At 34.0% G+C, this 13,574-nt stretch overlaps 1 protein-coding gene across 1 annotated transcript in view; it reads left to right on the top strand.

Moving 5' to 3' along the window:
- The window catches only part of LOC136040566 (protein Wnt-5b-like), a 148,132-nt gene that overhangs the window by 65,566 nt on the left and 68,992 nt on the right, over nucleotides 1-13,574 (top strand). Inside the window, exon 3 of the mRNA XM_065724793.1 lies at nucleotides 10,474-10,730. Within this exon, the coding sequence (XP_065580865.1) occupies nucleotides 10,474-10,730 (257 nt within the window). The remainder of the gene's footprint in view (nucleotides 1-10,473; nucleotides 10,731-13,574) is intronic.

Consider the following 13,574-nt stretch of genomic DNA (forward strand, 5'->3'; position numbering starts at 1 on the left):
CAGCATGTGAGACAAGGGCATATTGGTGCTAGGAAGAACACAAAATGTAGGATATTCTTTCTGTGCGTCCAAACACCGCGGAGTACAGTCAAAGACGTGCTCATCCCATCCTAAACTGCTAATCCCATATTTTTCTTGAAACACTCAGTCACTTCTCAACGTTTATTTACTGGACTTGGGCGAATTGCCAAGTTTAATTTGAATATAATTTAGTGGCCAAAATTTTGTGATTTAGGTAGACTTTGAAAAAAATTATAAATATATGCAAATTCTATGGAAGATATAAGGCTTTAATATAATAAGAGCTGGCCTTTTAATTGGCTAAGCAACGTTTTTTCTTCTTCTTTAAGTTACTAGGTATTCACAAAACTAGATTTTTAAAATTCAGTTTTATTACTTCATCAAATACAGTAAAAATGCTTTAAATTTTTGAATATAACCTAATTTTTTTAAATATTAATCTTAATAAGATAAAAAAAGGTCAAAAACTTATTGTCCTCAGCAGAACAACATACAGGCATTCAAAAAGAAAAAAAGAAGACATTTTGGCTTTTTAACATGCTTAACATCATGTTTGGTCAACAGTTCTACATCGTTTCCTTGAATCATAGATAAAAATAAAATTTTATAGGCTTAGTAGTAAGTTTTTCTTGTACTGATTGGAAAATCACAAATTCTCGTAAAAAAAAGTTGAATACCTATAATAGTTTTAGAATTACTTGTAGAATCTATAAAATTTTTTATTAATTTAGTTAATAAGTTCAATGCTTGGATTTACCAACTAGATGAAATTTTGGTAGGAAAATTCAGTTGCCGAAAAATAAGATGACATTCGATTACAGTCATTACATTTTTATCGTCTGATTTGTCAAGTCCTCTACCAAAGCTTACTAAGCCAAAAATATACGATATCAGTATCAAAATTTGATTACGTATTTTGTACTCATGAATGGATACAAACAAGTGGTATTTCTGGCCTCTTTTGTGCCCGAGACAAAATTTTAACTAGCGTCCCCCCCCCCCCTGTCTCTCACAAAATTTTCAAGTCACAGTTTAACAAAATTTTCATTTATTAATGTAACTATTTTCAATTTATGATTAAATAAAAAATTGCATTTTTATTTTTAACGTATATTTTTAAAATATACGGTATCAATTATTTTAAATTTTATTAATTAGTTATATTTCGTTTTCACTGATTTTTATTGATTAATCAGTATTTTATTGATTATTTTAATATTTGATTATTTAACTTCCTGTCATAAAGACGCTTATTGGAGGAACAAGCCATCCGAAGCCAACATAACTCTAAGCACTTCTTCCCCTCCTACTCTTTTCAGGGATCCGCCCTTAAGTGCCTCACTTGAAGTCCCAACTCCATTTGAATATTTTCTTATGTAATCTTTACATGCTATTCAAGAGAGTGTCAACTTTAGTTTTGCCCAAAGATGAATTACCAAAAATCATGGGTCTTGACAACCTCTACTCTTTCATCTGCAAGGATTAATCCTACCCTCTTAACTTTCCTTGCAACATGCATCTAGAAAAGGGGGGTCCACGTATTTCGTATAGCTGTTCATTCGATATGCTGCTCTTAAAACAAGCACCTTAATCCATCCTGGAAATTTTCTTCTAAAAACCCCTTGTATCACCCCCTGGATATTTACCCCCAAAGAATCCGGTCTAATCCACACCAATATTCAACCTTCGCCATTACCTTAGCTTCCAATTTTATAATTTTAATTCCAATATTTATCTTCCTAATATCCCATACTTTTTTTTAACTGCAAAAAAACAGCCAGGCAGTGGCCTATCTAGGGTGGGAAGGAGGTACGCTTCACCCAGATGCACTAATTATAATAGCACACCGTAGCAAGCCCACTTATGCTGTTAAGGGGGGGGGGGCAGTGATATTGCCCACTAGCTGTTAGAAAACCTACCTAAACCTCTGGAACTTTAGCCTTGGTTGTTCAACTTTCACGTGCTTGCTGCATACCATAAAGATACGAAATAGACCACAAAATGAAAACAAAAAATCTGAAATATATATTTTTTAAGACAGTAAATAAAAGTAAGACCTAAATTCTGAGACTGGGTATACTAATCAGCCATATATTCAATCGTTATTTCCTGGAGAAGGCAGACAAACTATAATGAGCCTGAAATCTTTCCTCTTCAAGTGAAAAAAAAACTATTTCAAAGATTTTTCTTTTATTATATTTATTTTATATCTATTTTATTTTTATATAATTTTATACTATTTATTTTATATATTTTAATATACTTTTATTATATTTTATTAAATTCTTTTATTATATTTCTATTTATTATATATGTGGTGAATAACTTGTTTGGGTCTTGGACGACTGATCAGAACTGATAGTTAATACATGCTTACTGACAGGGTGGCCAATCTATACACCTAAAATTTAGGACCTAGGAGTAATAATACTGACATGGTCATCTATTAAGTAACTTTTTGTTGTTCCGAACTCACATGCTGCATGACCCAAAAGTTTGGTTGTACCAGATAATAATTGACATTTAACAGTAAAAAACATTAAAATAGCCAATTCAAGTACGTTCCTAGCGACATTTTCCATATACTGATAAATGGTGAGCTTAATAATGAAGGGATTGATTAAATCTTCTTCAAGTTATTATGATGTTTCGGTGAATATTTTTTGTCCAGGAGTTTCATCTAAATATTGGAACAAAACATTGGGTAATTGACGACTTGGCTTTTGAAATTTCTGACCCTCAACCCCGAGAACCCTTGTGAATATCAGAGCGCTACACCTATTTCTTGATTATTCATTGTTGTTGTTGTTTTGTTAGATTAAGGGACAGGAAAAAGAACAACGAAAGAAGAATATTTGGAAAATTACTATCATCTGAGGATTTTCCAGGCAGTGGCGAGTTGAAAAATCTGAAAAAGGTGTGTTTTTTGGTCAGTTTTTTGAGGGCTTTGGACCTGCCTCAAAGGGTTAAGAATAAACAAGTCAAGTATTTTGATTCATTGGGAAATGGCTGCACTATATCATTGCTTTAAAAATGGAGGTTAAGTATGGAAAAAACATCAACCGCCATTAAATAACTGGAAAGTGCTTATTTATGTGATCCAGTTTGATTGGCCAGCCCAATCTGGGACTACTTCTCACTGAGGCCTTCTTCCCGAAGAAAGTCCTCGGAGACTCTCCTACTTCTTTCCGGTCTAAGATACATGTATATAAATAGCTGTATTGCATAAATTTTACTATGGCCTAGGCTTCGTACAAATACATATTTTGTATACAATGTGTATACAACTGGGCTGTTTTGGGAGAGGCTTGGCCAATGGACTTTGAATTTTTAACGAATTTGTTCCTTGAAAAAATAAGACCAACAATAATTCAAACTCAAAAAGACTAGAAATTACTAATAAAAAAATAAAACCCCAAAAGAAAAAAAGTTAATCATATCGAACATAGAGATAATCGATAGTGATATTGATGAATAAATAAATACTAATACAAGTAAAAACTGCAATAAATGCTCAAGTCTAACTTTAAAAGAACAAAAATTATAGCAAACATGAATTTTTCTACGGCCCCTCCCCCCCTCCCCCAACTGCAGACCTTCTAAAGCATATTGCTTCATTCACGTCTTATTGAAATTTATATATATTTTGAAGGGTAGGCTATGCTTTAATTTTTTAAAACATTGATAAAAACAAGAAATAAATCACTGTAATAATTAAGATTAATGGAAAGAGATAATGAAAATAAATTGACTCTTCAAATTTATAATCACATTAATTCAGGATAATCTCGGGAAATCAAGATTCAAGATTTTATTTAACAGCAATTTTTTAATTTTAGAATGTTATAATCTTAAAATATATTTGAATTGTATTTAGTTTTCAATAAAGCGCAAATCACGCAGCACTTTTCCAATGACGGTGGGTTTCCTATGGGTTAGGTCATTCCCAAAGGCATGGTTATTTGATTTTTGGACTATTTTGGTCAAAATAGCTATCTCAAAATTTTTTTCACTTGTCTCTGGGGGAGGGCGGCTGGAGGCTGGTTATCATCCGACTAGTTTTGACTCTTAAAAAGGGCATTACAGCATTCAATTTTCAATCGAACCGAGTCCTCTCCAAAGATTTTAAGGCCATTCATTTCATATGAAGTGGCACTGGAAAAAAAATTAAAAAGATACTAATTGAAGCCTTATGGCTCTTTACTACAGGCGACACTTTAGCGTTGCCTGAAAGAAATTTAGTGACTTTTAATTTTAAATGTTAAATCCGAAAACCTTAATATTAATATTTTGCAACCACTGCGGATGGAGGAACAAAACAGGGGGACTATTTTACACGATGGTATTATGGCCCTGTTCGGGCCAAAAACTTTAATTGGTGATTTGTGACACAAAATGCTATAAATCGCTGTTTTTCTGTGGCACGATTTCGTTTGATGCTTAAAAAAAAGGCAGTAGAACTTTCAATTTCTGCTCGAACGAGCCATCTTTCGATAGTCTACAGTCACTGCTTCGATGGGATTTAGTTTCGTTATAACTTCGTCTAAGGTAAATTTTATGCTGGAAGCCCTTCATGGCGAAAGGAGAATTTTTCTTGACTAAAATTCGGCGAAAGTTTCGTTATAACTTCGTCTAAGGTAAATTTTATCCAGGAAGCCCTTCATGGCGAAAGGAGAATTTTTCTTGACTAAAATTCGGCGAAAGTTTCGTTATAACTTCGTCTAAGGTAAATTTTATGCAGGAAGCCCTTCATGGCGAAAGGAGAATTTTTCTTGATTAAAATTCGGCGGAGTTGGTATTTTTGATGGATCGCTCAGGTTTTATAATGCTGAGAACGTGAACCAATTTTTTTGTGCGTCTCGGGGAGCCAATTAAACCCAGTGCTCAATGCCGACTAATTATGTGCAAAAGCTTAAGTTGTAAAAGTTGTCATGAATCTTGCAGACCAGGTAGATTTTGAGGGCGACAGAAACCTCGATCGGACACAAGGCAATAAACGAATCATTAGACTATGTATGATATACCGAACGTCGCGTGACTGGGTATTGGGTCACGTCATTTTGGATATAATTTATAACACTGGTTTCAAATGTGCTTGTTTAGCTACTATTTAACAATAAAACCATCTGTGTTGATTTCTTGTTTGTTTTTGGTCCCGAAACCCGTTCTCCTATAATTTAAACCATAGTTAATAATGGTGGATTTCACTATACCATTGTTTTAATGTTCATAATTGAACATATCTTATATATGTGAATACTTATACGAGATGTTTAACCAGAGATGCAAGGAATTATTTCAATTGGAAGGGAGGAAGCCCAGTAACAAATATTTGATATTGGAAAATGTATTGGAGTTACAACTGAAGAAATGACCATTTTATCACCTTTCAGAAATGTTGTTTTCTTTTTGCTATATTTGGGAAAACTTTTAATCTTCGGAGAAATTATGCTATCCCTTATACACCTCCAATAGCACACCTAGTTGAAAAATGTTTAAATTATGATCAAAGTTTATAGATAAATAAAAAAGTGGTGGGTAGTTAATGAAACTTTCGGAAGTTTCTTTAACTGCCCACATTTTTCATGGGAGAAATTCTCCATGGGGGGTTTTGCACAGATAAATTCTCCAAATATCCTACGGGAGCAACTTTATATTAGGGGTAGGGGAGGGGGTATTTGTGGGAAGAATTTTCTACAGAGGGGAATTTTCGGCATGATTTTATAAACAATCAGAAATACAAGTATTTTTTAAATGAAAATGGCCTAAGAAAAATTTTTCCGCCAGAATCGTTCACAAAAAACTTTCCGGGAGTAACTTTCAGCTAGAATGGAATTGTTTGGAGAGGAATTTTCCGGGGGGAGGGTATGTTATGTGGGAAGAACTTTATATGGAGGGATTTATTACGAGGGGAAAGAATTTACCATCGAGGGTGAAGCCGGATTTCCCGGCGCTATTTAAAAAATATCAGAAATTAAATTAAAAAACAGCTTTCTTCAACTGAAAGTGAGCAGCAACATCAAAACTTAAACGAACAGAAATTATTACGTTAACTAATTGATTTTTACGTTTATTATTTATTTATTATATAATTATTACGTTTAACTAATTAAAATTAATTGTTAACTAATCCTTTTCTTTTATTTATGAAGTGGGAAAATGGCTCTAGAATTTGCAGTAACGACATTTTCTGGAAGTGTTTAATAGGCGTGTGGCTATTTAAAAATTTCTTTATTATTATTATCAATAACAACAGCATATCATTATCAGCTTTGTTTATTACAGATTTACAGCAAAGAAAAAGAATTTCACGTATTTATGATTTCAGCTGTTAGAAACATTATTTTGCTAGCTTTTTTTGTGTTTCCAATGCTGCTTTTTTGTGTCCCTAACTGATATTACACAGCCTAGAATCACTGAACTTTCCAGAGAAATTTTTACATAAGGGGGGGGGGGGCTGGAAACTTTGCCAAATTTAATCTTCAGATTTTGTTTTAATTTTTCATGTACGATGAGCCAAAGTTGAACCTGCATTAGTTGAAAAACGTTCATAAATTATAAAAAACACAAGTTTTATTTTTACTGAAAGTAACTAGTGACGTTCAATCTTAAAACGAATAGAAATTATTCCATATATGGAAGGGACTGTCCCCTCTTCAACACTCCACTCTTTACTTCACAGTTTGAGTCTTTGTCAGAACCGTGTCGCTCCTTACTTTCAGTTTAAAAAAATTTGTTTTTTTATTTAATTTTATAAAGGAGGATTAATGTTTCTGAATCCTTCCGACTTAGGCTATAGTCCCTCCAGAAAATCAATAGCCTCCGTTTTTTATTCCTTTTCTAAATAAAATAAAAATTTATAAATATTAGAAACGGAAAATACTTTAAATTAAGCCATTGGACTAAATCAGTGGTTCTCAACCTTTTTTTCCCCTGGACCCCTTTTCCCCTCTTTTTATCTTGGTGGACCCCTTCATAGCTATTGGACATAAGAACAATTTTTTATTCTTCACTAATATAAATTTTAAGGTTTTAATTATCAAACAAATAGCATACGATTAAGCTTTATTTTTAAATGAAAACTAATTTAATACAAATAAAATATTCTAATATAATAATTGTTATTATTATTATTACTATTATTGTGATAATAACTACAATATTACAAGTTTCTACAAGTTTCTTCGATTGGCAAGCAACTAAAGCTCATGGAGAGTAGAGCAGCTCCTCAGGAAGTTTAATTCACTCCAACATTATTTATGTAAACTGGATAAAAAAAAACAGTTGAAATTAAGTGTGTGATAAAAAAAAAGAAAAAGGCATGTTTATTCAATGAGATCCCTGTGGTTCATGCTTCTCGACAAGTTTCTTTATATTTGGTTCTATCGATGTTAATGATAGTCGAAGATCACCCCTTTTCACAATGTCAAGTCTATTGCGAGCTTTTAATAAAATTTGAGAAACACGACTAAATCCCGCTTCGACAAGATAAGATGTAGGAAAAGCAATAACGTAGAACTGCGATTTATCCCAGAGCAAAGGGTACTTTGTAGCAACATAATTTGTTTTCCATATATTGTACTTTCCATCTTTGAATTTTGCACGCATTATTTCATCGCTTTGTAATTCGATTAGGGGCTCTTGCAAATATAATTCTATTTTGGCAACATTAATCTTGAAAGGAATTGAAACCCAAATCGGTATATCCATTCCAAGTAGGTCACTAAACCGATTCAAAATAATGTAAATTACAGTAGAAATTGAATTTAAAAAAATAAAGAGTGTTCTGAGTTTGTCTTCTTCATGGACCCCAAAATATCATTGTGGACCCCCAATATTACATGGACCCCTAGAGTCCATGTGGACCCCGGTTGAGAACCACTGCACTAAATGAAATTCGGTCTCACATCTGAAAATTTTTATCAACAGGAAGAGAAAATGAAACCAGAGTTAGCATCTACATACGCAAATAAAAACAACAAAAAAACAACGCACACATAAAGAAACGATAAGTTTTATTTATATAAATACTTTGTCTGATATGCTCTTTCTTTTTTTTACTTTCACTCAAAAATGGAAAGGGCCATTACACAAAAATGTTATAATAAAACAAAACAGTAAAAACATTTCTTTAGTGCGTTTAATCCTGTGGATCATCTTACCCAATTCAAAGTTTTCTTGAGTTTTCAGGTACTTTTTGTTAAATTTATCATTTTTTATAATACCCTCTGCAGTTTTCTATGATTTAGACCACCTCCCCCAAAAATTCTGACTACAAACCTCTCATGTGTATATTGACGTATGACTCCTTTTCAATGCAAACACTATTTATTTGCGTTGGGTGTTTTAAGGCCACCGCGGTTTTCAGCCACCGTATGTTTTCCGCCACCCAGGAAATCTTGCATCATCAAGTGGATTAGTTGGGTTAGAATAGACAGGTTAGGTTAGTTTAGGTTAGTCTATATCTATGTCTGTGTCTGTCGATATCTATGTCTATACCCATGTCTAAGCCTATGTTTTTGTCTATGTCTATGTTTCTTTCTAAGTCTATGTTTGTTCTTATGTCTATGTCTATGTCTATATCTATATCCATGTCTATTCTGATCTACCTGAATTAAAAGGTGGTGGAAAACATATGGTGACAGAAAACTGTTGTGGTGGCATTAAAACACTGCTACGATTTATTTAAACGAGGTTGGGACACTATAAAGTTGTTTCAAAAGGTTTGAAGTGAAAATTCGGCCTGCCCCGAACAAATGATGTTAAGCTCCGACTTGAACAGATAAGCTAGCATGAACAATTTAGTCAAGGAATATATCAATGTCTGCTTTGCAAAAAAATTCATTTTATTCAATTTATTTCCTAAGAAAAAAGGTTCTCAAGTTTTTTTTTTAAATCGGCAGTGCTGTTATCTCCATTCTTTTTAAATCCTTTACCTCACAAAGACAAGGTACCCCACCTGGCAAAGGGGCGTTTCAGTTATCAAAAGAATGATTAATCTCATCCCTAACTCCCTTTGATGTTGTTGCCCATTTATGCTTCCTAACCATTATAGTTCTGGACGCCCTGTGATAAATGAATCTTTTATCATAATTACATCAAGACAAATTAACTTTTTTTCATCATTATTGTATGGGAATTGATGACTAAGTCCGTGTACCGGAATGTCAAAATTATTAATTGAATTAGATTATAAAGTTCGGTTGAGGTAGTGGTAATTGAAATTCATTTTTCTTATGTAATGTTGCATTCCTCATGATTGAAAGATTACACGTTCTTTAGAGTTTTAAAGTTTTTCAATGGTACCGAATAAAAATAAAGGCAATCTTTTATTTATTTGGTACCTTTCTTCGGTGCCGAATAAAGGTGCCATTACAATTACCATAAAACATCACATATACCAAAAAACAATAAAACATCGAAAAAATATAAAGGAAAACATCACATATACCAAATAAAGATAAAAAGAGATCTCTTTTTATAGATTAATTCTGCGAACCAAAATTAGAATATTGGGAGCAACAGTGATTATTGTTGTCAAATATGGTTCTGAAGCATGGGTGCTCCAAAAAACGGAGGAAGATTTGTTAGATTTATTCCAGAGAAATTGCTTACGGGTTGTTTCGGGTACCCAGCTGACTGACCGTATTTCAAACCGTAGGCTCTACGAAAAGTGTTGTTCAATCTCGCTTTCGAGGGCTATATTGAGAGAAAGGATGAGATTGTTAGGGCACGTCCTTCGGACGAAGGATGACAAATTGCCAAAGATTGTCTTTTTCAGCTAACCAGCTGGGAATAAACGGAAAGCAGGTCGCCCGTGGTTGGGGTGGGAGGATGTCAAAAATAATGACTTAAAGGAAATGAGAACTTCCGGGGAAGGTGTAAAGAAGGAGATTTTGAATACATTGGAATATAGAAGGACCGTGCGGCCAGTATTTTCGGCCAGCAGTCCAGGGCTAAGCGGAAAGCAGGTCGTCCGCCGTTGGGGTAGGAGGGTATTGATACAAAAGGTTTAAGGGAATAGGAACTTCCTGGGGGGTGTAAAGAGGCATGCTTTGATAGATTAGGGTGGAGGAGGAGTGTACGTAGCTGTGTTGGCCTCAGGAGGCTTGGTGCTATAGTGATAAGTTAGTAGTAGTAGTTTTAGTCGTTTTATGAAATAGCTATTAAAGGTATATATTTCCTCTGCAAGTTTTTTGCTGCACTTCACAGCTTTACTGTTTCAACACCAGACAACAATTTCGGTATCATTGTATAGCTGACATTTACTTTTATTCATCTACCAAATCCCAGTTTGAAATTGTGAAATAGTTCCTCGGGCCTACGATGTTTCTAGACCCGCTAGAATTTTAGCAATTCGCGTCAAAATAATTGCTGAATTAGCATTTGAACGAATGTATTTTTTATAACCGTTTTTTACATTCGTTCTCTCACAAAAATATCTTTTTCTAGGAATTTAGGAGTACAGGGTTACGAAGTCTGGCGAAACCCACAGTTATATGTCGTTGGTGCACAACCATTATGCACCCAAATTCCTGGACTTTCACCAGGCCAGTCAAAATTGTGTCAATTATATCAAGATCATATGGGATTTGTTGGAAGGGGTGCTAGACAGGGAATAGCTGAATGCCAATGGCAGTTCCGAAATCGAAGATGGAACTGCTCAACAGTGCAAGATTCAACTGTATTTGGTCCTATTTTAAGCATTGGTAAGTCCCACTTACTTCGTTTTTTTCCTTTTCTATATACAGACCTCAACCTCTTTTTTGTGTAATTTAGGTTATTCAGAAATTAAATATATATGCAACACATACACATCACAGCACCGGTGCAACACAGCACCATCGTTGATGGAACTCTTCTTTCGAAATGAAAGATCTGAGATGAAACTACTCCATGGTAAAGGTGTCACGTCACTTTTTTTTATTGCCCGCGTAACACAAATATGCATAAGGGTATTCCCTGAGCAGACGGATGAACACACAAAAAATAGACAAACACATTTTACCCGTCGATGACTAAAAGCATGTTTAGAGGTCAATTTGATCAACTCCATACAAAAATCAACCTCAAAATATCCTCTACAATTCAACATGTAAGCAAATACAAATCCATGAAAATAATTTTCTACCAAATAACCATTATATTGAAATCAAAACAAGAACAAATCTTATATTTATGGCTTTATCTTATATTTTATATTTATCTTATGTTTTATACCACAATTTGTGTTGTTTGGCTATTCGTTTTCAGCTCTGAATGACTCGTTTTTGTATCGTATTTTTTCTTAAACCACTCGGACTAGTAGGTAATGAAAGTTTTTGGAAAATGTTTCTATGTTTGGAAAATTAATGAAGGCAGCTACACATGACGGGAGCCTTCTATCCAGGTCCCGGCCCATATCTCAAAAACTTCATGCTTTATCTGTAGTCCCCTGAAACTCTGTGAGAATTTTCTTGTTTGCTAAATAGTTATGTTTACCCCCCCCCCCCCACAAAAAATCCATGCGTCCATGATTCACAAATGGCCACGTATACAGGATCAAAACAAAAATGAGGAATGTAAAGTCATTCTGTTAAACGCAGTTTTAGCTTCTCGAAATTTTTTTTTTAATTTTTGGTCACTTTTCTCATTTCAAACCTGGCCCTCTAAACCTTTACATATTATCGAATTTGGTGAATATATAACAAACAACAAAGAGAGATAAAACTCCACAAAAAAACCTCAAACGAGGCTGCGGCCAGTAAAGAGAAGAGAGATGAAAGACTAAAATAACGCGTGTTATTTTAGTTTATTTTAGCGTGCGTTATTTGCACATTATTTTAGTTTTTCAGCTCTTTCCTCTCTACTGGCTGCAGTCCCGTTGGAGTTTTTTTTGTGGAGTTGTATCTCTCTTTGTTGTTTGTTGTCATGTCTGGCCAGTTCGGCTTAAGAAATTTCATCAGTGAATATATACAATTGCTTTGAGTAGGTAGTTGGAGCAATCCTAGACAGTGAGTATATATTGTTAATACGGCACACAGAGTTTGACCAATATGCGTATCGGCATGTATAATATTTACACCAAGTGTTATTACTACTGCTATTTGCTCATCAAGGCGCTAATCAGCAAAGTGTAAAACTGTGGGGTAATTCTTTTACACGCTACCCTCCTTGATGTATCTGCATTTACCACCCCAACCATTCCTATCCATGATTTCCTATCACCGTAATAAATGATTTTAAGTAAAATTTATTTAAAATTACTACTGGGAGGCGGTTCTCGCTCATTCTGAGGATATATGCATATCATTATTGGAGTTATGTGTAAATAAAATTTGTAATAAGTAATGTGTTGCAAGTTTCTTGTTGGAGGTTGTGAGGGGAATTTAGAATCATTTATCAATAACTTCTTTAAAAAAAGCTGTTTTTTGGTATTGTGAATGCAGTTTTTTGTTCGACGAAATTAGCCTGTGACTTTCAAGGAAGAAGAGGAAGTGCCAAATCTAAATGTGTCTGATGCGGGGATGAAAAGTTTGTTTAACAGGGGGATGATATATTTCTAGAAAACTCAATTATTTTGGGGGGAGCTTCAAAGATCTCCTTCAAAATATGCTTCTAATTTCTAAACTGCTTTAATGGCTCTAAATTACCCTGCAGCTTCCCATTAAGATGCCCAAATCTTAATGTGTCTAATCTACTGAAAGGCAATTTTTTATGACAGAGATCCATACATTTTCAAAAATTTAAATTTTATCGGGGGAGGGAGGGGTGATAAATTAGAATCATTCCCGCAAAATCCATGTGAAAGGACTATCTTGTGAAATCAAGGGCGTATCCAAGATTTTGGTTTGGGGGGTGTGGAGTTTGAGGCTGGGTAAAAAGAAACAACTTGAAAAAATACATCAAAATTTTGTTACGCTTTAAGAGTCGGACCTTTTTTGGGGGGTGGGTAAGTAAAATCTCGTGACAAACCTTCCCCCCATGTGGCCTTGTCTGATATTGTTTACGAATCTTGATTTTTTTTTTTTTTTTTTTTTTTTTTTTTTTTTTTTTTTTTTTTTTTTTTTTTTTTTTTTTTTTTTTTTTACTGCCATGACCTATGAGTTTTCCCAAAGATCGTACTATTCTGTTTCAAATAAAGACAAAAATTCCGTCAAAATTGACGTTGTTTATTTTCTAAATTGCCTCTTTCCTCGAAAAGAACGTGCTTTTCTATCCCTCACGCAAGAATAACACAATAGTCATAAGCCAGTTAGATACAAAAGTAACAGAAAGCTTAAATTATCCTCTGTGAGCCAGTCAAAGAAGATTAATGAATGAAGCAAAGGGGAATGTATACATGGTCAGTCTGCTAAAGCTACAGTTGATTTAAGATAAAAAGTCATTAATGTATTAACTCTCATTTTTAGTCAGTCTCTGGCTGAAAATTGTTATCTGGAAACAATCTAGGAACATAGTTTGTCCTTCTCATGTCACACGAAAATTCTTAGGTGCAAAAAAGTCTAGGGGCGGGGAAAAAATTCAGCACCCGCTGCTAAAAGACCAAAAATATTTCAAAAATACAATTTTGC

Source organism: Artemia franciscana, chromosome 21, assembly GCF_032884065.1.
Source record: "Artemia franciscana chromosome 21, ASM3288406v1, whole genome shotgun sequence".
Lineage (NCBI taxonomy): Eukaryota > Metazoa > Arthropoda > Branchiopoda > Anostraca > Artemiidae > Artemia > Artemia franciscana.